At 47.9% G+C, this 23873-nt stretch overlaps 1 protein-coding gene across 9 annotated transcripts in view; it reads left to right on the top strand.

The window, feature by feature from the left end:
- The window catches only part of CRB2 (crumbs cell polarity complex component 2), a 54859-nt gene that overhangs the window by 15534 nt on the left and 15452 nt on the right, over positions 1–23873 (top strand). For 5 of the 9 annotated variants that reach the window (XM_064728015.1, XM_064728013.1, XM_064728014.1 and 2 more), the window contains 5 exons: positions 15482–16171; positions 17919–18114; positions 18527–18666; positions 19105–19287; positions 20148–20261. In XM_064728015.1, coding sequence (XP_064584085.1) covers positions 15661–16171; positions 17919–18114; positions 18527–18666; positions 19105–19287; positions 20148–20261 — 1144 coding nt within the window. In that variant the 5' untranslated portion in view covers positions 15482–15660. Of the gene's footprint in view, positions 1–5792; positions 5849–6732; positions 6934–15481; positions 16172–17918; positions 18115–18526; positions 18667–19104; positions 19288–20147; positions 20262–23873 lie in introns of those variants that run through there. The other 4 variants (XM_064728009.1, XM_064728008.1, XM_064728016.1 and 1 more) reach the window with 3 other exon arrangements.

Genomic DNA, 23873 nt, shown 5'->3' with positions numbered 1-23873 from the left:
TAGAGGGTGAGACACAGGGTTTAGGATTTCTGTACAGGGGGTTTAGAGAAGTAAGATGGAGGAATTGGGGCGTGTCCTGTCCTTCTTCTTCTTCTTCTCCTCCATCTTCTATGGTGATGGTGACACTTTGGGATTGGTTATTACTGAAAGTGCACCGGACAATAAGAATAAATGGTATTGGGAAAAATGATAAATATTGTACACGTAACAATGGGTATAAAGATAGGTGGCTGCCCCGGAGGGCGGCACAGTGTGCTCATGGCTGGCTGCTGAGCAGAGCTCTGTCGGGCCGAAAGAAAATCTTTTAGATAAACATTTAATAAACATAAAAACCGAAAGAAGAACTGAAGCCTCTTCTCGTCCTTCGATACGCGGCTGCCCCAAGGCCACCCCGGGCCTTTCCAGGCCCTTCAAACAGCCGAAAAAACCAACAGCTCCCTGCCATGGGGGGAGGCTCAGCCGCCTGTGCTTTGGCTGCCCTTCTGCTCCCACACACTGCAGAGGAAATTTTGCTCAGGTCCTGTAGTAGATGGGCACCTAAAGCTGAACTGGAAGCAAAAACATTCATAATTTGCCCAGAGAGTGTGGCTGGGCTGGCATATGGAGTCACTCCCAAAGCTAATGAGAGTTAAACTGTCAGGTTTGTGACTTCTGTCTCATAAAGCATTCAAGCATAACAAATGGTGCTGACACACTGGCCTTGGCATGGAAAACTTCTTTAAATATACAAGATGCTGCTTCTTACTGGGGTATATATAAAGTTGGCTTAGATGCAGTGAAGTTTCTTGGGGATAAAATGGATAGTGTTCCAATAAGCTGTCAATTATGTTTCTTTCCAGAAATGATACATATAATTGGTGACTTGCAAGGCTGGATTGGCATTAAATAGTTGATTTGAAGTATTATAATTATTTTTATGTTTTTCCCTGTAGTTCTTGGGAGGATTCTAGATCCATCCACTTCAGTATTTTGTATACAGCCTCATAAGGAAGCCGTATGTGTGCCTCATCAGAGAGATGCTTAGGTGCTTATTCTTGCTCTTACTGAAATGGTTGTAAACCAGATGAAGTGGTGCTTCATGGTGCTTTTAGCAGTTCTTGGAAAGTGTCTACATCCATCCACTTGAATATTTGTATACAACCTCATCAGAAACCTCAGTTTTTCTTTTTTTTTTTTTTCCAAAAGCCATTGAGCAGATTTTGTTTCAGACGTATTGATGAGCTCCTGTGCACATTCAGCACACCAGTTAGCAGAGCAAGAGTTTCAAGCATTTGTGCTGCAGATCAATATCTGCTCTGACAGAAGCCCAGCAGGAGCTTGGTTTGCCTGCTGTTGTGAGACATGAAGTAGAAAATGTGCATAAACCATGCTGGCTAAGAGGAGTGGAACAGAGCTTCCCTCAGGGCAGAGGCAAGTGCTGAAGCCCTTGTCTCTGGTCCAGTTCTGCAAGTAGAAGCAAACAAAAATACTCATTTGGAGACCACGAGAGTAAGCTTGAATGCCGTTAACACTTCTGTGAAGATCTGTGTTGGTCATTCTAAGAGGTTTGTTAAGCAATCTGACAAATGGCTGGTGATGGAGACACCGGGGTTCAGCATCCCATTACAATGGCAGCGTGTGCTGTGTGAGCCCTGCCAGGGCCTGTCAGCCAGAGCAGATCCAGCCCCTTGTGCACACCCACTTCGGGTAGGGCCATTGTTCTGGGAGATTCAGTCTGTGAAGTGATAATGCTAATACTGGTGTGAAACAGTGCTTTCAGTGTTTTTCTAATATTTCCAGTATTCCTTAGAAAGGCAGTAGTGTGCCAGCCCAGAATACTGAAAGTACTGGACAATATCCCCACTTTGAGTCAGGAAACTGAATGTGGGACTGTTTCTTTCTAGTTGTCCCTTGCCTTTATGCTGAAAAATCTGTCTTTAGTTGACTGGGTTAGATCTGGAGATAATAGAGGTGTTTAGTGTTCATTAAGGTGTAAATACACAAAAGTGAGCCCCACATCTTTGGCATCTTGGAGAACATTACTCATTCCTCAACATTTGGCACATTTGTGATCTGCATCCATTTTAGTTCCTGCCACCTACTCTGGTGACAATGTCCAGTTTTCCCAGAGGCCTTATTACTGAGCAGAGTGTGTGTGAAGCCTGTGAGGAAAAGCAGAGATTGCAGCTGGAAGGAAAATGAGGCAAAACTTGCCGATTTTATGCAGAATCCAAAGGTGCAATTTCCATGGCAAAGATAGATGTCAGACAGGATTTGGAGGCTACGCTCATCTTCAGAGCTCACACGGTGCAGCTGGATGTGTTTGTTTTTCAGGTCCAAAATTCCCTGTTCTCCCACTCCCCTGTTTGGCCTTCCCGGAATACAAACTTGAGCAGGAGGAGGTCCCACTCCCCTGTTTGGCCTTCCCGGAATACAAACGAGCAGGAGGAGGTTCCTTCGGCCGGGCTGTGCTGCAGGGCAGCCTCGAGTGTCGGTCCCTTCGCTTTTCCCCTGCAGCCCAGCCCGGCTCCGGGGCTCTGGCAATGCGGAGCTCTGCAGCAAACGCTGCTGATCCAACCTCTGCGGCCTTGGGGCTGGGAGCACAGCCCTGCCCTCCAGCGGCGCCGCACCTCCCTGAGCCCCGCCGGGAGGCGGCTGTTTACAAACGCCTTGGATCGTTTGTGGCACAAACAGCAGCAAAAAGGCCTCTCAAAACACCCTCGGACCCTGGCAATGTGTTGGGCACATCCTTCCTGCTAGAACATTTTACTGCAGAACATCTTGCCTGAGACCCCTTTTAGGCTGTTTTGGCTGTCTCCCGTTAGGTGATCAACATTCCCGTCCTCCCCTCTGCCAGAGAGGCCCCTGGGAAGGGATTCACCTCCAGCAGGCAGCTGTCTGTAAGCAGGGAAGGGATCAAAGGGCACGAGGCTGACCTGCAGCAGCCAGCGGGGTCTCTGTAGATCAAAGGGCGCACCCATGCTCAGAGCCTGACTTCTGGACTTCCTCGAGAGAGCTTGGCAGGAGTGTGGCCCTGTCTTTACCACAGCCTCGTCTGGGTGGGTTTGAATGCTTTATCTGCACATGCTGCATATCTTTGTTATGGTCCCTACAATTAGCTCTTTTTTGGAATGAGGAGTGTCAGGAAGATCTCTGAACAAGCAGCCAGGGCTGCAAGGCAGAGGAGGTGATTTCAGACCTCAGGCCAACATGTTCATTCTGCCCTTGTCCTCTGGGCTGCCCCCCTCCTCTTCCTCAGCACTGCAGTTTTATCTGAAGCTGATGATCATGCTGCAGGAAGGTGAGGCTGTGCCAGACCTCTGCACACCCGTGCCAGTGCCCAGACAAGGACCCTCCTGCCGTGCCCTGAGCCCACTTTTCCCACTGCCATTGCCCAGGACTGCCCAGTCTCACAGGCTCAGGGCTCTGGTGTTAATCAGGCAGCATGATTTGCTTGGTTCTGATTGGTAGTGATAGGAAACTAAATTTATTGTGTCTAAAACATGTAATTAGGATGCCTCAAGACTGGACATTTTGTGTGATTTTGCCAGGTTTTAACAGCAACTTTAAAGCTTTGGCTCGCAGCCCAAGCTGTGCCTTGGCCGCTGCACTGGGGGGTGTTGCAATAGGCCTTGCATGGTCCAGGGTGCTGCTGGCACAGTTCTGCAGCACTGCAGGATGTGTCCAGTTGCTCTGGCTCCCCGGGGCTGCTGGAACGTTCATTTCTTTCCCACAGGGCCTTTGGTGACTTTGGCAGTGCAGAAGGGACATCTAGTGGGCTGATGGGAGAGTGGGGACAGTGCCTGTTCAGGGCAGCAGGACAGAGCCAATTTCCAGTTAGAGATTGGACTCTGGGGAACCCTTGAGCATTACAGCACCAAAATGTGTTTAAACATTTCAGTGTACAGAGTTGGCCTGCGAGTCTGGAGGCTTGAAATTCCAAAACTTATGGAGTAAAAAATATTCCTGACACTTTTCAGCAGTGTCAGAAAACAGGAGAGTGTATGGAAGCACTCAGATTTGGCACAGTTTTTGAGTGGAACCGGAAGGTTTTTTCTTTATTTACCCAACTTCCCAAGCCTGCAGCCACTGTTAGTATGGACTGCTAAGTGTAATGTTGTGCCTAATGGCCCTTGGAGGATAAAGCTGGGGAAATAATCATGACTGATGCTGTTGGCTTCCATTGTTCAGTTCAGTAAAATAGATTTGTGCCCAGTGGTTCCAGGACAGTGAGGAGGGAAGGTGAGGCTCTGTCCTCTGTGGCAGTCACAGCGTGCATGTGACAGGAGAGAGGAATGGCTTTATTTGTACCACTGATATTTACAGGCTGTCACACGTCCCCAGTATCCAATCTGCAGTATTAGGATTATTTTAAGCCCTGTGTGAGGAAAGATTGTGAAACTCCTGCGAGTGTACATTGTTCTTTGAGTGAAAAGCAGACTTTTGCCAAGGTACTCTGCTATATGATTCTCTCTGAACTTTTGTACAAAGATGTGTAGGATTGGTTTATGCCAAGTGTAGAGAAAGGTGCAGAATAAGTGGACAAGGAGGTTCTCCTGAGTACCCCAACCTACTTTTTCCTTTTTCCTCTAATCCAGCTTGCCCACTGCTGCCCCATTTCCATGGCATGCATTTCCGGCTTGCCAAGGTTCCTGCTTCAGGCTGAGAATAGAAGCCTTGCTGTTATGCTGTCCTTAAATCTCCCATAATGAGTGTTACAGCAAGGAAAGCAGCTGTGTCCTTTGGCTCTGCTTTTAATGCTATGTTAAAGAGCAGATTATGGTGACGTTGGGTGGCAGCGATGCGGGGGTAGCACCAACCATGACCAGTTTGGGCAAGGCTTTAGCAAGGATGACTAAGGGCTTGGAGCTTATGCTTTAGATAACAAATCCACCCAATTGTGCTCTTTTGGAAATGTAGTCAAGCCTAACAAATCAGGGCCTTAACAGAGTTGCATTAGGGTCCTTTAATTGGACTAAGCTGGTTAATACCCACATTGGCTTTTGTATGCCCAGGGGTGCAGCACAGGAATGGTTTGCTGTTTATGCTGACAAAATCTCATAAAATTGCAACCATGAACGTTGATAAAATTAAATTCTAATGTCCTCACAGGTAGACAATGGATTAAGGTATTTTGATTATTATGAAGAAGTTGGATGTAATTGTTTCCTCTTCCCTCAGTCTGGCTAGTGTGACAGCCTCTGCCATGGCTCTGTCCAGGGTTTGGGGTGTGACAGGCCACACAGCCCAGCAGGGCTGCACAAGACCTCAGCCTCTGTGGGATGGCCTCCACTTTCTGTGTCATACTCATTCTGTTTCATGAGAGCTGAGCAGGTCCTTCAGGTAGTCCTAGAAGCCATAAATTACCATGGATTAGGTGTGTTTTCCAGGTGTTGTGAAGTGTTGCACTACTGGACTTACAGCAGTGCCTGGCTAAGAATGGTGCTTTGTTGCCATGTTAATTGTGCCATGATTCATAGGCATTTGCTGGGATTTGGAAAAGGTGGATTGTTGAGAGCTTAATTCACACAGGTGAGGCAAAAATACTCTGAGCAGAAAGACTCTGCACATGTCAGTGTTTGGTTACATCTCCTGACAGCCAAAGCAGAGTCTGAGGAGACAGAAATGAGTTCCAGATGGTTGTGGTAACTGGCAAGAAACTAATACTGAGGCTGATCTTGAGAAAACAGACTGAGGACACCAGAGATGAAAGAGGGGGCAGGGTGGTCCAGATAAGGTTGATAACACATGATATATCATCTTTGGAGCATTCCAAGGCAGGACAGTGAGATGAACCATTTGTTCCTGAACTGCAGAGTCTGGGTGGTGGAAAGGCTCTTGTTGTGGCTGCTCTGCTTCTGCGCTGAAGGTAAACCCCCTGCAGTAACCATCCCATTTCCATGCACAAATCCCACCAGCCTCTGCTGCCCTTAAGCATGCTGGGATCATGCAGATTACTCACTGTAATTTTGCTCCTGATTTCTTCATGTGCAGCCTAGGTGTGTCTGCACCAATGCATTGCTATCTTGCGTATTTCTTGTTTGAACCAGGAATTTGTCTGGCATCTTACCTGCGTTCTATTTTTAGTTGTTAGTGAAGGGTGAGGCAATGTACTTAATTCTCATTGCAGTTAGTTTAATCCAATTGTGATGTGGATTTAGAGAGACTTAGCAGGTCTCGGCTGAGTGTGGGCTGTCTTTTTCCAGGTACTGTCATTAAACAATGCACACTGATAACTTTTTCCACTTCTAAAACCGAACCCGTGTATCTAAAGGTGGTGTGATTTGGTGCCTGGGTTTTGCACCTCTGTTGATCTCTGTAACTGTTCCTCAATTGGGAAGAGGGTTCCTGTACATTTTGTGAGTTCACCTGACCTGTGGTATCACCCCACCTTGGCGAGACAGTAGTAGAGGTTAATGTGGACTAACTCTGCTGTTTGGGGTAAACAGAGTGCTTTTGTCTTATTTCTCTTTGAACAAAGCCGCTTCTCTCAGGAAGCTGTGTTCGGTCCTGCTGTGGAGTTGGTCAGTAGGAGCCGATACAGAGCTCGGCATCCTCCCGAGAGCCCGGGTCCCGGCTGTGGGGGCAGCGAGCAGCCCAGGCGTGTCCCGGCGTTCCGGGGCAGGGGAGCCCCGTTCAGCAGCCCGGGGGCGGGCAGGGCTCGGGCAGGGCTCAGTCCGCTCCGCTCCGCGCGATCCAGGCAGGCTTTGCCGCGCTCCCGGCGCCGCTCCGGGCTCTGTCCGCGGGCTCGGTGCTGCCGCGGGCCCGGCAGCGCGGGGCGAGCCCGCCCCGCACCGTGATGTGGCCACAGGAGGGGCTTGCTGGGCTCCGGCTCCTGGCTCTCCCCGGAGGGCTTTAGAGCGGCCACTCTTGCACTTGTCATGGAATTAAAGAAAACTACCTCCAGGCCGTGCCATGCTGCTCTCCTGCTGCCACTTTTCCTCTTGTTTTGGGGTAAGTTTTTGTCTTCTGTGCCTGATTCTTACCCAGCTACTATGCAGTAACTTTGATCAAATCTGTGACCTGCCCTTATATTGAACAAATTGTCATCTTGCAGTTAGATTTGTAGCCTGAAAACTTTTGTCAGGAAGATAAACAGGCATTTCATTGTAGACGTGTTGTTCCTTCTATTTATTTCTTGTCTCTTTTCATCTTTCTCCCTGTGCACGTGTATGTTTGCATTTATTCACAAGAACTGAAAGTAATTAAGTATTCATGTAACTAAGTATTCACCTATCATAGTAACCATTTTCTCCATTGGAAAGGTCTGAATATTTTGGTTGTGCCCACACAGAAGAAACACAGACCTTTATTTCCATCCTGTATGCTCAATAAAGACATCTGAGCACAAGGGGATGGTACCCTGAGGAGTGTAGTGCCAGATACATCTGGTACAAAATGTGGAGGGAGATCACAGGACAGGAGTGTCTCCACTTAGAAATTTTGTAAAAAGCAGATCCATCCTCAAAGTGCAAGAAGCAATGAGGTAACAAAAGAGTTTATGGGGAAATGCTTTGTTTTGTGTTTTTTTCCCACACTGAAAACTTATTTTATAGCCAAAGAATCTGCTTGAGTACACTGAGATTCTCCAAATTCCCAAGGCTATCTTTGGGTTCCATTGACACCCCTGTTTACAATATCTTATGTTCCCTGAAAAATAGGTATCTCTGTTTCTTCTGGAATAGATGCCTAGAGATCTGCTGGGCCTAGACATCTGTTTTAGTCATCTGGGGATTAGAAGGTCATGTCAGGAACACGTCCAGCCTTTTACTGGAAAGTATGATTGGGATTGAACTGGTCTCCTTGTCCTGCCCTCAGCACTGCCAGGCCAGTTACCTGTAGGTGCAAGTCAGGCTTGGTTTCCTCTGAGCAAGTAAAGTATGATCCATGGCATGAAGAAATGGATGTGAAATAGGAGAACATTGAGGAAATACAGTCAGAGCCTTTTCTCTGCTTGTGCCTGCTGAACGTGGCACTTGGCATTTTCTTGCATTTATAGGTGATGTTTATGTAATTTTTGAGACTTGGGGAAAGTTTTCAGCTTTTTCTCTGATTCCCCAACAGTCTCTTTTTTTCCCTCTGAAGCCTTCCAAGATTTCTTTTGCTCTGACCACCTCAGACCGTGAATGTGAAAGTCAAAATATGTTGTGATTTTTGTCTTTTTTTTTTTTTCTTCCTCTCCCTTGTACCAGTTTCTTTGCCTGGTGTGTTTGCTCCAAGTGCCTGGAATTCCTCTGGCCACAGGGAAGCAGCAGGACTGTCTTTTGTATCTGGTAACCATAGCTACTGGTTGGGAGTGTGAGGCAGCGAGGGTGGCTTTGTGCGGGGCAGGGGCCGAGCAGGATCCCCCGTGTGCCTGCCAGGCCCTGGCCCCGAGGGCTCGTGCTCTCTGCCCACTGTGCTTGTGGCTTTGCACTCCTGGAGAGAGAGGGCTCTTCTCTGGAGCCTGCTTTAGGGAGAGCTTGGTGCTCTTTTGAGTGCCGGTGGATGGATGACTCCTCTTGCTGGAGCCGGCAGCGCTGGAGGGAAGGGCTGGTTTTCATGGTCTTTTCACCTACTCCTGTTTTGCAAGGGGAGTTCTACCAGATTTTAACTGGAGTGAATGGTGCTATTTAGGTAGCATTTTCAGGTTTTTAAGGCCATGAAGAAATGTCTTTTCTTGCCCTTAGAAACCATATCACTACTTCTTTTATTTCTAATTGACTGAGTCTAAATGTCATTGAAGCAGAGAGTGCCTAAGCTACTTGTTCAAAATTTTTGTGGAAATTCTGAGAATGCAGCTGGCCTGGTGCAATGTGTACCCATCAGAGCATCCTGCAGGCAGATGCTCACAATCTCTGGTAGTTTAAAAGAAACCCCGGAGGGGCAACTGCCTGTGACTCCCCTTTTAGTGCTGCTGCCTGTGTAATGGGAGCACAATAGAATAGCTCCCAGCTAATTCCTTGTCTTTCAAAGACATTCTGGAGGGCAGAAGGAGTGTCTTCTCACTTCTGTTCCCACAGCTGCAGCATCAGCAGGCACAGGAATTCACATACCTTTTGCCTGGAAGATGCTTTGGACGCCTGCTGAGGGGGAACATGTGCAAGACAAGCCTTTTTTGCTATCAGCTCTAATGCCAGCTCTTGAGATTAGCTCGGACACAGGGACAGTTTAAGGCTTACTTCAAAACTGGGGAACAAACAGAACCAATCTTCCCAGCTGTTTCGTTCATTGTCAGTATATTTAAATAAGAATTGGAAATGAAAGCCTGTGACTCACTCTGGTGAATTGAATACACAGGAAAGTCCCTGTCCCAGTGTTTGATCTGTGGAAATGGCTGAGAGATCAGAGAATATGTGAAACATGAAGGTCAGCTTGGAGGAGTGTTCATTAAGGGAAAATACTGGGGTGTCCTGAGCACAGGAGATCAGAGAGTTACGGTGGCAATAAATTCAATGCTGTCATAAACCAGGGATTCACAGCTCCTGTCTTCTTCCCAGTTCTGGAAGCTTGATAATAGGAGTTACACCTTCAAATCTGCAGTAAGACAGTGAGCAGAAATGAACACAAGCTAGCTGGCTTCTTGTTCTGTGGTAAGAATGAGTTCAATTCCCTGAAGTGGTATTTCTGGCTAATGCTGTTAATGCCTTGGGCCATGATGTTGGCACTGCTGGGCCCCGTGGATTGGTGCCCAGTGTTTGGCACCTTTTAGTGATTCACTGGGCAAGCTGGGGGGCAGAGAGCCAGCAATCACCATCCTCCTTCTTTGAGGGGGTAAATATTCTCAAGAAGAACCTGAGCCACACTTGTGGTGCCTGAATGAATGAAAGTCTAGGTCTAGGCCTTTGTAAATTCTATATCAATATTTTACACCAGTAGACTGTGTGCATATATCTGGCATTAAAAGCTCTGTCACACCAGAAATCTTGTGCAAATGTGATGTGGAATTTGTTGGTCTCAAGTAACAAAGAGAAACAATGTCAGAAGCAGCCTGAGAAGTGATGGGCACACCATATCTGGGTACAGCTGCAATCTGGCCTGTGTGCAGGGAGTGAGGAGATGCCTTGCAGTTGGTATCCAAGGTGCTATTTGGCTGAGACACTGGGCTTGTGCATTTAGCCTACCAAAACTCTCCAAGAGACATCAAAGTCATGAATAGGGAGGCTCTTTTTAAAAGTGACTTTTCCAAAAGGCACTCTTGGCACTGCTGGGAACCCTGGCATTTTGTCAGGCCATTTATTCAGTATGGTCTTAGAAGTCCTGCCTGCTGATTGCCAGCACCACTTTTGCATTAGCTAATCTTTGTTTTCAGGGTTTGTGGGTTTTGGCCATAGTGCCATGTCCTGCTTCACATAAATTATCAGATCTGATAAGATGATAACCTGAGACAGTAACAATGATGATTAGTTTCAACCAGCAGATATATCTCAGAATCCTTTCTGCCATTTAAAAAATGGGGAGGAAGGTCTTGGCTCTGGGCCCCTGAAGCACCTGAAGAGGCCTTGTACCCTGAGCAGGTACTTGGAAGCTGCTTCCTGAAGAAGAATTTGGTTTTGTCCTGCCATTCTCTTCCATAGCTGTCCTTCCAAAGTGAGCAGGGGTGGGGAAGAGAGAGGGTGGCTATGAAAGCCCCTTTGCAAGCCTGTCCATTTCCCTTTCTGGTTGTGTGGATCCTGGGAACAGGCCAAAGTGTGTCCCCTTTCACTAATCCTTTACACTGACCAGGATAGGGAAAGATCAGCAGAGGTCAGCAGGGATTTACTAATATAAGCACATGCCTTCCTGTTGTCATGGAGACCTAACTCTCCATTCCTTTCTTCAGAGTTCATTTTGTAGTTGTGTTGCTCTGGGTTCCTTCTGGTGGAAGGGTTCCCTTTCCACCCTTGGCCTCAGGATCATTCTCCCGTGGGAGGTTTGCTGGGATGAGCAGCAGGAGCACAGCCTGACTGGTGAGAATTGCCCCAGGCTGGGCTTTGACCAGTCCTGCTTTTGGAAATTGGAGATCCCTCAAGCTCTGTGACTGCTGTGGTGCTCTGGGAATCTGCTCTTCTCACCTCTTGGCTGTAAATTGGGGTTTTTCAGTTGCTGTAGTGAGTAGGACAGGTGAAAAACATCTGAAGGAAGCTTCTTTCCACTTGAGGTGGATCTGGCTTGTCCAAGCTCAATATCAGTTTTTGCTGGGCCAGGAAATAACATCCTGGCAGCCTGGCTCTTGTGGGAGCTGTGTCTGTGGTTGTGACCATTTTGCACAAGCTGTGCAGGGGAAGGTACATTTTCATTTTCACCCATGGACAGGGGTTCAGGGATGGGATTTCCAGTAGGCACCACTGCCTCTGCTCAGAAAAAAAATCTGTCCTTCAGTACAAAGGAAGCTGTGAGCTGAGAGCCCCAGTGCTGCCTCTTCCCTGCTGCAATTTTAAGAGATCAGTAAGACACCTTTAAGGTGGTTATCAGTGCAGCACTGAGCAGCTTCCCCAAGGTCAGGGTGTCTGCAGATTGAGAACATCCATCCTCTATCAGTTACCCAAGAGAAACTTGTGAAACGCAAATCCCCAGAAGAGAAGCCAGCGAGTAATGCTAAAGCAGCATCTCCAATCACAGAGGTAATTGCCTAACTTCTCATTAATTTTGATTTTTTGTGGTCAAAAAACTTTGCAACTTTGACAAGATCACATAGTTCAGGTATAAAGTATAAGATTATTAAAGTCAATTATTAAAACAGAGCCTGGTAATGCAGCTTGTTTGCCTTAAAGTGTTACAAAAGGTCACAAACCTCATCGTTTGGGGAAAATCTTTGTCAGCTACCTTTAAAGTGTAAAACCAGCCCTGTCCTGACAGAGCTCAATGAATGCTTTATATGGGACTCTGGTAGCCTTTGATGTTCCTCCTAATCCACCCCTAAATGCCTGGAACTGTTCTTCAAAGGAGCTGTGGTCTCCTCCAGTTTCAATTCAGCACAGGCTTGCAGGATGGTATCATTATAATACACTTCTGGGGTTTTTTCCCTTACAAATATCACTAATTTGTTTTTTTCTTGTGAAATGTAAAGGAAAACTTCTGAATGTCATTGTTAATCCAGCAACAACTACTTTGATGAAAAACTATAAACTCTTGTCAGTCAGTGATTTCCTTGACCTGATTTTCATGGTTGTTATATTGTGCAGCAGGAAAAGCTAATTTATTCATTTTCCTTATTAGTGTTTGGTGCATATTCATGTGCTATTCACATTCATATATTAATCTATTCCAAAACTGAGAGCAGTAAGTAAGTGTATGCCTAGGACTGATGGCTGAAAAGAATAAAAACATCAGATGTGCTCTTTGTCAAGCCAGATGTTCAGCACTGCCATGGAAGGAGTGTTAGGGTTAGAATTCATTCACACAGGGCCATGTTCTGTCCTTGGGAAAATTCCCCATTAGTACAGGCGTGCTGGATACAGGGGCTGTGTGATGCACTTTGGGTTTGTGCTGTTTGAGTGCCTGAAGCCTCCACAGTCAGTCAGACACGTGGGGGATTTGCTGCCAGCTGCAGTTCACAGAATAATTTGCAGTTATTTAGATAAATTGCATTTCTTGTGATTTACACTGCATTGAACTCAGCCTGCTCCATGCATGCCCTGTGAGCAGCACTGTGTTACTTCAGGATGTCTGTTCCAGAAAAGGAACATTTTCCTCCAAAATGCTGTCCTGCTGAAGTACATACATTAACCATGGATTAATGGAATGCTGTTGTTCATGGTCACGTGAGTTTTGAGCAGACCAGAGTTCTCCCTGTTCCTTCACTGCTGTCTTTGGTAGCCAGGAAGGCCTTTGCACTTATTAGGGAAGCTTTGTGTTGTCTGTGGTTGAGCTATATGATGGACCAAACCAGAAAAGGTACAAAAAGGTGTGGGAAAGGCAGGAAATAGCAAAGGGCTGTGATGTTTAGCTTTATTTGCAAAAAAACATTTTGCCTGTGTTCTTCTCATGGAAGCAGAAAGCCACACATGAGCCTTGGCAGTGACTCAGCCTGGCCATGCCAGCAGTGCCTGGGGATTCTGTGGAAATGGGAATTTCTCTGCAGATGGAGTGTGCTGCAGCTCCTTCCCAACATGCACCAGACTCCTTTTTTGTCCCAAACTGTGCTCCTGGCCTCTGGAAAGTGCGGGCAGGGGCGGGTTACTCATTAAGCCTACAAAGGCTCATATCTCCTGCCTAGTAAAGCTCTTTTGCAAATAGTTTCCTGGGCTTCCACTCTAATTGCCACAGAGATTCCAGGCAGATTCCGTCATCCTTGTTTTCTGCCTGACTGGGAATCTGAGAATAAAAGGGTTGATGGCAGAATAATGGGATTGCTGGACAGTGCAGGGCTCAGCAGCTCTCCCCAGCATCACATGAGAGGGGAAGGGAGGGGTGGGCCATGGAGATGATGCTGGGAAGAGAAAGGGCTGCCTAAATCCCTGAGTACCCTCCCTCCCCCAGCACTGCCTCTTGAAAGAAGACTTAGAAACACTGCAGTCTTTGGTGGGAGGAATTCGGGGGAGGTCAGGGCAGGGGCAGGCTTTTGTAAACCAAAGTCTCCTATAAATCCCTTTCAGCCACTGAAGTCGGTGCCTCCACCTTCAGGTACAAAGAGCCTGAGGAGGCAGAGCTGATAGAGCACCAGTGGCACAGCTTCACTACCAGGGGTGGGGAAGGAGCACCAGAGCAAGGCAAAGGTGCCCCAAACTGGGCCAGGGTAATGCTGGCACCGGTGAGAGGGCAGCTGGGGAGCAGTGCTGGGGTGTGTGATCCTGGCCAGTCCTCAGCATGGAGCGTGGCAGGGTAAAGCACCATTCCCCATGGAGCAGGGGGGCTGAGGGGGCTGCAGGGATTGGGGATCCTGCCCTCTCCCCACTGCAGCTTTGTGGTCACCAGCTGGGCCAGCTACAGAGAGAGGGCAGCAGAAAGGGTGAAGAGCTGCTTGTCCAAAGGCTTCCAGTGATGGCTTCACTTCCAGCACCAGGGAAGTCTGGATTGTCTCACCAGTAGCAATTTCTCAGGAGCATTTGCTCCTTCATGAGCTTTATCACTGCTTTGAGACCATTTTTCATAGACATTTTCCAAACATCTGCTATATAGTTGTTTGCAGAGTTACTTCCAAGTTTGGATGTTTTATAACACTTACACAGAAAGCAGGCTGGGATATCTCTACCACACAGCTCTCTTATTTATCTTGGAGTTGAGCAGAATGAAAAGCTCTGATCTCTGAAGGCCACAGTGGGATGAGGTGCTAATGACTGCTGCCTTTGTGGAAGGCAAAGTTCTCTATTTCCACTGCCTTTGTCCCTTTATTTAATTTTTGGTTGGTTTGTGTCTTTTGGAAAGTGCTTAATTGTGGCATTGAATCCAGGACATATATCCTAATTCTAACATAAAGGCTGTTATCTCCTGTCCCCTGGGCTGTCCTGCCCTTTGGCCAATCTGCCCCTTTATTTTACAGAGTCAATTTAAAATTCCTTTTGGAAAAGAAATGAGGATTCCTCATTTTGTTCCATTGTGCTTCATTTGAAATATCTATGTTGAACTTTTTTTTTTTTAAATATCATGTATCCTACTTAATCTCATTTATATGGACTAAGTTTGCAGTTCAGTGGGCACGTCCCATCACATTTCCGATGGTGGAGTTGCTTAATGGGGCAAGAGCCTTTTAAACTCTGCCTTGGAGGGGACAGCAAGGCATTGTGGCTCAGTGTGAAGGAACTGATCACATCCATGCTCCCAGATTTAGGGGAATCTGGTCTCAACATCAGTTCCTGGTTGTCTGGTTGTTGGACTGGTGTTTTGGCTCAGCAGGTACTGATCCCAAATGCCATCAGCACGGTGATCTCAGCAGTCTCTGCTCTTCCTTGCTAAAATGTCCTGCTGTGTAAATGTACATGTCTAACAGGAGGAGAGGGTGAGGGTCAGTGGTTATCAACCTGAGCTGCCCCATGTAATCAGAGACTCTGTGAAATGTGCCCGTTTGAGTTTGCCTTGGGTTATTTATGGGAGCATCTTCAAATCACTTCTGGATTAGCTGAGAAAAAAATGGATCCCCAGAAGGAGCAGCTGGGACAGAGAGAGCTGCAGCCCACACCTGAACTCGCCCTGCCTCTCTGGATTTCCAGGCACAAATGCTGTGCCCTGCCAGTGAAAGGGGTCATGGAATTTTACACTAAGTTAATCTTGTGAATGGATTTAAGGTGATATGTGTCACTGCTCTCAAAGTGACTCATGGATGAATAAGCACAAGTAAAATAGTTGGTTTGTGAGTGTCTCCTGAAAAATCAGGTAATTGGTTACCCAAATTGGCAAGAGATTCTTGATTGTCACCAAATGAAGGCTGTTATCTTCTTTATAGTAGATGTTTGATTCTCCAGTATCATCCTGATCTCCTGGCTAGTGCAGCCCTGTGGAGTGTGGAATTTAGCTGGGCAGTCTCTGAGCTGTATGTGGGGATTGGCAGAACTTTTTTCTTTAGAGCTACAAATGCTGACTAACAAAAAGTCTCTTTTCTCGTCAGGAGCTTCACGCTCAGAAAATGACAGTGGCTGTTCCTCGTCCCCGTGTGAGAATGGGGGGAGCTGTAAGGATTTGGAGGTGGGTTACCAGTGCACATGCCCTGTGGAGCCTGTAGCCTACACGGGCGTGAACTGTGAGCTCCTGTACGATGCCTGCACCGAAGGTGGCTGTCCTGCCCACATGACCTGCAGCCGGACTCCAGGGCTGCTGGAATATGACTGCGTGTGCCCAGCTGGCCCTGCAGGTGCTGCCTGTGGCAGCGTGGACGAGTGCGAGAGCAGCCCTTGCCCAGACCCTCGGCTGCAGTGTGTGGATAGCCCAGCCGGGTACTCCTGCAGGTGCCCCGCTGGAGGAGGCTGCCGGGCAGGAAGCTCCGTGTGCTCCAGCCAGCCCTGCCTCAACAACGGCACGTGTGTGGCGGCTCCGGGCGGCTTCCGCTGCCTCTGCCCGCCCGGCTTCGGCGGGGCCACCTGCGGGGACGACATCGACGAGTGCGCCTCGGGGCCGTGCCGGAACGGGGCCATCTGCAGGGACAGCGCGGGCGAGTACAGCTGCTTCTGTGTGCCCGGCTTCCAGGGCTCGCACTGCGAGATCGACATCGACGAGTGCGCGTCCCGGCCCTGCCGCAACCACGGCACCTGCCTCAACCACATGGACCGCTACGAGTGCCGGTGCGCGCCCGGCTATGCAGGTACGGCCGGGCCCTGTGCCCCAAGGGGCTCCGGGGCTCGCTACGGCCCGCCCTGTGCCAGGGGCTCCGGGGCTCAGCACCTGCCTCACCGGGGCTCTGCATTCCCGCAGCGGCTGGGGATGGCACTGAGCAATTCTCTAGGGCTGCTGGCAGCAGCTTCCAGGCAGTGCTTGAGGCCCTGAATTCCATGTGTGGGGTAGGTGTGGAGGGACAGGGATCCAGGAGTGGACTAAAACTGGACACAGGTGTAGGCACAAAGTAGCTGTGATTAGTTCTCAGCATAAAATTAAGGGAGATTACATAAGAAGATATTTATCATCAGGAAATGGATCCTTAGTGTTTCCAGGTATAACTTCGCTCTGCTGACCTGGCCTGTAGTTTTGTCCTGTCCAGCAGGATTTTTCCAAGATTTTTCCACTTGTCTTTTGGAAACAAGTGTCTTTTAGCTGGAGCTTTCCAATTCTTTCATGCCTGGCGAATGTTTATTTGGCATATGATTTAAGTGTTTGTCTTTTGTGCATCTGTGCTGATGGTGACTCAGAGAGGAATCCACACCTGGGAGTTATCTGTGAGGGAGGCAGTGGGGGCCTCTCCTTCCCCCAGCCCTGCTTATCGGGGTGCAGGGGGGTGGAATGTGTCCATGTCTGCCTGGTACCACCTCGCACATGAACTTTCTCAGCCTTCCTCCTGTTCACAGAGGGAGGTGTTTAAGGAGTTGAGTTGCTGTGAAGGAATGCTGCTGATTACCACTGGAATGAGGAGAAGTTACAACATTAGGAATGTAGTCCCTGATGCTGACTCACTCTCTGATAAAAATGAAGAGAGATGAAGGAGAAACAAGACATTTTTTTTTATGTGGGCCCTAAGGTTACTGATGATTTTGAGTATCAAGCATAATTCTGTCTTTGCAAATCAGTTTCTTTTTTTATCTTTATGCTGAATCCTCAATTCAGGATTGTGGATTCCCTGCCAAAGGAGCGATAAAGTGACCCAGGCAGCTGGAGGAGTTTGTTGTGCTTTGAGTTATTCTGATGTCAATCATGAGGCTTAGCCTTGGGATTTAGTTCTTCATCCAGAGGTTTGAGCACCATTGGCTGGCAAGGCCAGGTCGTTTCCTGGTGCTTGCAGCTGGAATTTGGGTGAAGGAAGTTTTGTGTGGGTATTGAGGGGTTTGAACCAGATTAGGGGGCCCACATTCCGCCAGGATTAGGATGGCCCTGCCCACTCTGTGGGGAGCCTTTGCCAAGGAGGGCAGATTAGATGGATTGGTAGGTGCCATTGTAAGGAGTGAGGTTTGGAGGGGATGCCAGGCCACAGGCAGCTCAAAGAGGTGCAATACAGATAAGATAATTGCATAGAAATCTTTCATGAGGTCTTGTTTTGTCAAGGAGGTTGGGATTTTGTACCAAACAGGTGTTACTTACTGTGACCAGTAGTGGCACTAACATTGCATTTTTAATAGCATTTCCCAATGAAATCACTTCCTAACATCAGGTATTGCTGTACCCAGTGTTTTGCACTACTTTAGTGCTTTTTTCCTGGGTATCACAAAGCAAGATACAAACAATTGAAATAAATGGAATTTATTTTCAGAGAAGCAAGTAGAGATGCACTCTGGTAGCCAGCTGGGGTTGATAACTGATGATAAAACAAGGTAACTCTTGTGATTTCATCTCAGAATTCCAGGCAGCACATACACACTTCTGTGGATTTGTAACACAGATATTTTTCTGTTTTTTTAACAAAGGTGTGAACTGTGATACTGAAATAGATGAATGTGCTTCAGACCCTTGCCAGAATGGGGCCCTGTGCAATGATTACGTTGGGTTCTACACCTGCACCTGTGCACCAGGTTATGAAGGAGCCCAGTGTGAGGTGGACGTCAATGAATGTGAGAGCCAGCCATGCCAGAGCAATGGGACATGCCATGACCTCGTTGACAGGTGAGAAACCAGTGCTGGGGGCAGTCAGACACCAGGACTGATCTAAAGGTCTCCTCAGTGCAGCCTGTGAAAATCAGAGTAGAAAGCTCTGGGGGGAATTGGATGTAGTGTTCTGTACATTGAGTGGCAGTAACAATGATTTGTGGCAATAAGGGAGAAGCCCCCTCCCAGCAGCAGAACTCCAGGGGTGCTTAAAGGAAGGGAGGAGCAAACCCAGAGCAGTGGTTTGCAGAGCATGAACAGCACAGGCCATGCTGAGAACATACCTGTGTGTCTGAATTGACCTTTCCAGGGGTAAGGTGTGAACACAAGTGGTGTGAGCATTGACAGCTGAGCTCTTTTGCCCATTCCTGACCTGGGGCTCTGCTGTCCAGGGCTGAGCTGATGCCTTGCTCTGGTTGGTGTCCCACAGCTACCATTGTGACTGCAGTGACACCGGCTTCGAGGGGACCCACTGCGAGCTGGACATCCTGGAGTGTGCCTCTGACCCCTGCCACAACAGTGCCACGTGCCTGGAGGGAATCAAGGGCTACAGCTGTGCCTGCTGGCCAGGTGGGCTGGGCCTCTCTGCCCCTGGGGTGTGTGGGCACACAGCCACGGACAGCACGTGCTGGATGCTGTGTTGGACAAGTAGAGAATTAATGACCATACTGCACGGCCCCTTGTGAGTTTTCATTGTCTGGAACAGTGGTGCTGCACTGCTGCCCTTTACAGGCCATCCCAAAATCCAGCTGACCTGCAAAAATCACCCTGATTCCCAACCATAAAGTTTTCTTTCTGTTTTCTGACATTTTCCATCATGAGGTGATACTTTCCTGTAAACTGATGATTTTGGTTCCTGTATTTGGCCTAGTGAAGAAATGGAAGGGCCCAGGGACTCTGTGCTAGATGAGATTTGGGGGTCATGCTCCCTGCTCTGAGTGAGGCCCAGCAGGCGGGAGCTGAGCTGCAGGGAGGCTGTGCAGTGCTGACAGCGGTGTCTCGTGGCAGGTTACACCGGGCAGCACTGCGAGGAGGATGTGGATGAGTGTGCGACAGGGCCCTGCCACAACGGCGGCCTGTGCCTGCAGCGCTCCGACCCCGCCCACTACGGGACACAGCCCCACTTCCCCAGCAGCTTCAGCTACAGCCAGGCAGCTGGCTTCCTGTGCCAGTGCCAGCCAGGCTTTACAGGTGAGCTGCACAGCAAATGTCCATCCTGTCTGCACCGGGTGGGGCTGCCCTTTGAGGGGCTGGGCAATGTTATCTCTTAAGGACTGTACTTCAGAGGGGCTGGTGCATCAGGAATGTGCTTCTGCTCCCATTACAGACAGCTGAATGTCATTCCCTGTCCAGGATTGTCTCCAGGCTGAGGCAGCAGCCTGTGCACTTCCCCATGCTGCCATGGATGCCCTCTGGCTGTGCAGGTGCCAGGGTGATTTCCCTTTGACAGTCTCTCGTGCATATGGCAGGATTCTTCCTTAGGGTATCTCTGAAATTCCTCATCAGAGGAAGCAACTCCCTGGAGTCACAGATGACTATTCTGGGTGTTTTCTTGGTGAGACTACTCTCATGGCAGCAACTGTACAATCAAAGCGGGACAAGAGGAGTTTCTTGGTATGGAGCTCTTGGAACTGGAAGCTCTGTGGATGTTCCACTGAAATATCACCCTTTCCATGGATTGGAGATATGTGTAAAAGGCTGAATTTAACAGCTAGGGAAATTCCCTAGTGAGAAGGCATAAGCAATAATACTTTATTATTTTATAAGAGAAATATGAGTGTTTGGTCCACTGTTGCACAGATGGGAATGGTTCAGAAGTTCTGATCTTGCCAGTGTTTGAGACTGGAAAATCATTTCATACTTCATTGGCCCCCATTGTTCCATGCTGGTGTTTGTGTGCCAGTGCCTGCAGAGACATGCTAGACTTGAAGGAATTCTTTTCCATTTTTAGATGAAAGAAAAGAAGTGCAAAACTTAAGACTGCAGTTGTCATTTTTTTTCAGCGCTGCACAAGTGCACTCCTGAGGTGTGTTTGTGTTTTCACTCTGCAGGGGACACCTGCTTCACCAACATTGATGAGTGTGAGTCCCAGCCCTGCCAGAACGGAGGGCTCTGCCAGGACCTGGTGAATGGCTTCCTGTGCCAGTGCCCACCTGGTTATGCAGGTAACCTGGGGAAGGGGTGCCTGCAATCAGAGCTCCTGCTGAGCTGCTGCCCTGCTGCCTGGCTGCAGCATCCCAGGGTGAGGGGGCAGCACCGAGCTGGGTATCCAGGGCATCTGAATCCTGGAGTGAAAGTTACCTGGGACAACTGTGGGGGGCTCTATACATGCAGGAAATAGATAGAAAACCAGCCTTTAAATAAAAGAAGGGATGTTTAGCGTTCTAGTGCCACAGATTGTACTGGCTGTAGCCAGCACATAAGCATCTGTAAAACATCTCCATTCACTAGCAGCCTGGGATGATAAGAGCCAGCCATCTTTGGCTGAAAGCAGTGATCTGCTATGTTAGGAGGTCAAAAGGTCCTTGTGATGTGAGCAAAGGAAGCCCTCTCTGTTTACAAGGGAATGAGGAGTCTGGATTCTTCCCCACATGCCCTGCCTGACCCTCAGGGTTCCGTTTGTGGTTGAGAATCTGTGAGATGGTGAATGTTAGCCCTGTTGGGAAGGTCCTCTGCCAACTGGTACTAAACCTCATCTTTCTTTTAAATATTCATTCTCAGTCTTCTTCATCTTTAAATTCCACATGTGTTGGGCAATTTAACACCAGAGTAGTTTATAAGAAACGTGATCCCAACACAATCCCGGATTTCTGGATTTTAGATGAGGGTAAATTCTCCACAGTGTTACCAGGCTGCCATCTCGTGGGAAAAAGAAACACTTGAAGCCAGAAGAAAACCTTGTCCCTTAAGCTGCAACAGCAGGTAACAACATTCCAGAGGCCTCTCGGGCCTTTATGGCATGGGAACGTTTTCTGTTTTCCTTCTGTGGTTTCAGCGGTTGAGCTGTGTTGGTTTAATTCTGCCCAGCTCTTTCCTGGGAAGACCTATTACTTTCATTCCCAGAATGTAAAATCAGCTTCTAGTTAACACCTTCTGTAACTGGGCTGAATTATTTGTGGGGTTTTCTGACCTATCTCATTTGCTAATTTAGGCCAGATCAAGAAAAATTTGCTTTTGTAGATGAGGCCTTTGAAAATGAGCTTTTATCTAAGCTCGTTATTGCTGCTTTCCGAGGCAGTTACAATGCTGTACTCTGAACTGAGATCTTGTCCAAAGAGATGGTTTAAAGTTTATCCTTCTTGTCAGAATTCCCGCTCACATCTGTGCCCTGTTCTCTTTCCCTCCTGCAGTGCCCCAGCACCCACACAGAGCTCAGAATTTCATTGTACTTTGCCAAACTGCAGATCTGTTTAATCCTTTCCAATTCTTAGTGTGCTCATGGGCAGAAAAGCTGACAGAAACATGGGCTGATGGGCAAAGGAGTGCTAGAGTTCATTCTGTTGCATCAAATTTGGGTTCATTAGTACATGAAGGGGATTAGAAGCAGGTTGCTCTTCTGGATATGACTTTTGGTAAAGGACTTTGTCTCAGCTGAGGTAGTTCTGACACATCAACCCAGCAAAAGGCTGGGAGCAGTCTGTGAGATCACTGAGTGCGTGTGGAGGAGTGAAGCTGACAGGGAAATAATAGCAATTAATCTCCCCTCCTTTGTCAATTAATCCCAGTACAGTCATGCTGGGTAAACAGCTTATTACTTCATATTAGGATCACAGAACAACTTTGTGAAGCTTCCCATAATGTTTCTCTTCAAAACCCATTTCTGTGGCAGCTTAGATCTGCCATGAACTTGGGTTTAAGCTGCCTCCACTGATTAAAGTGAACTTGCTACTCTGATGAGGAATGCTTTCTTGGGGCGGCAGGGGTTCCCTCTGTGTGTTTGCTTCTTCAGTCTGAGGAATTTGGGGAGTGTTGGGATAACAATGCAAGTCAGGAGAAATTCCTTCTTTGCAAATTAACTGCTTCAGTGCTCTCTCAGTGTAGTGTAGGCAGATGAACCTTCTCTCTGAAATGCAGTTGTTGCAAAAGTGGTGCCTGATTCCTGAGAGAACAAAAACGGGTCCTGAGGAGTCTGTCCAGCACATGGTTTGTGCTTTAGCAGAGGATATAGGTACCCTGAGGGGATACAAGAAATGCAAATCAAAAGATTTCGTGGGTACTAAATGAGGTGAGAAGGAGAGGGAATCTTGCATGCTCTTGGAAATGATGGCAACTGTGGTCAAGAGACAAAGCATATTAGGAAAGGTCTGTCTTTTAGGGGGAAAAGAAATCCAACAAAATGAATTCTGAATGAATTTTTTTTCAGAAATGGTTTCAGTCCATCAGGTACTTACTAGGCAATAGGTTAGGCCAGGATGAGAAAAAGACAGGTAGCTCCATTTGACATGGGCACCGATTTTTAACCTGCAAAAATGTTATCACTGAAGTTTGGATCATTCACTCTTTAAAACCTTTTAAACGTCCTGAGTGCCCCCAGCGGAGCTGCAGCAGTGCCCAGGCAGAGGAGGCCGTGTCTGCAGCTGGCACTGGCACTGGGCAGCCCCTGCCATCGCAGCCACCCAGCCCGGGCACTGGCACCTTGTGATCATGGCAACATTCTGAGGAACACTTGTACTTTCATGAGGAATCAGAAGGTGATGTGGTGTGAATGTGTCCCGGTATAATTGGAGAGCTTATTGACCATCTCACTTTGTTCAGCCATAATGTCTTTGTCTCCTTGAAGAAGTAGAAACCTTCTGTGCAGCAGCTGTAAATGGTGACTCTGTAAGGGCGCCAGCCCAGATCAAATGGGCTTGAATTCCTGGGTCATGGGTCAGGAAATAAATGGGAGATGCTTCTTCCTTCTAACCACCTTTGGATAGATGTAATTTTTTTGTGCAGGTATTTCTTAAGTCAGATTTGTTTTAGAGACGGCGCCTCTAGAGCAAGGGCAGCTAAAAGGTTAAGATAGTAAAGAGATTAGAGGCCTGTTCCACCTTCAACCAAATCCCTTTTGGTAAATATAGCTGAAGGGAGCTAGGAGCACTTGGTGAGGCTCCCCCAATCCCTTCCCTTCCCTTCCGCTCCACGTTTCTTCTCCCTGCTGGATCACAGCTCCGTGTTAATCAGACCTTTTGACTTCCCTGTCATCTGATCAGAAGGCTGTGAGTGCTGCAGTCCAGAGCCTGCTTGTGCCTGGTGCCAGGTGAGAGCAGAATCTGTGCTGGGTGCAGTGGGGTGTGATGGATTTCCAGGCAGCAGTGTCCAGGTAGCCTCTGTGTGTGTGTGAGATAAATGTGTGGGTGCACAAACCAAAACAGGCATCTTTTGGAAGACATTGAATGTTCTGTAGTCTTCACAGTTGTTACACTTTATTGTTGCAGTAGTGGCTGAATGTGCACAACTGCCTGTTTGTTTTCTCCTGAGCAATAACAGAAGGGCCAGAGTAGCTAACAGAGATAATGTTCCCAATCTGTGCTGGGGTAGGTCTGTGTGTGCACAGGTCTGTGGCTGTCCGAGAAGTTTGGACTCCAAACAAACACTCACCATATCCCTCCCACTTCAAGTATCTGTAAAAGTGACTGGCATGTTTGGATTGAGTAAAATTACAGAAGTGAAATGGCAAGGGGAGTTGTTGGAACGCTTTTTAAATATCTTAGTGATACTGCTCATGGAGATTCCAGACAGTGACATGTGGGAGGCTTTGTTTGCTTGGACCTGACATTGATACAGAGACTCCA

Source organism: Zonotrichia leucophrys, chromosome 17, assembly GCF_028769735.1.
Source record: "Zonotrichia leucophrys gambelii isolate GWCS_2022_RI chromosome 17, RI_Zleu_2.0, whole genome shotgun sequence".
Taxonomy (NCBI): domain Eukaryota; kingdom Metazoa; phylum Chordata; class Aves; order Passeriformes; family Passerellidae; genus Zonotrichia; species Zonotrichia leucophrys.
The sequence above is the reverse complement of the archived record's forward strand: the minus strand, read 5'-3'. Positions and strand labels throughout refer to the sequence as shown.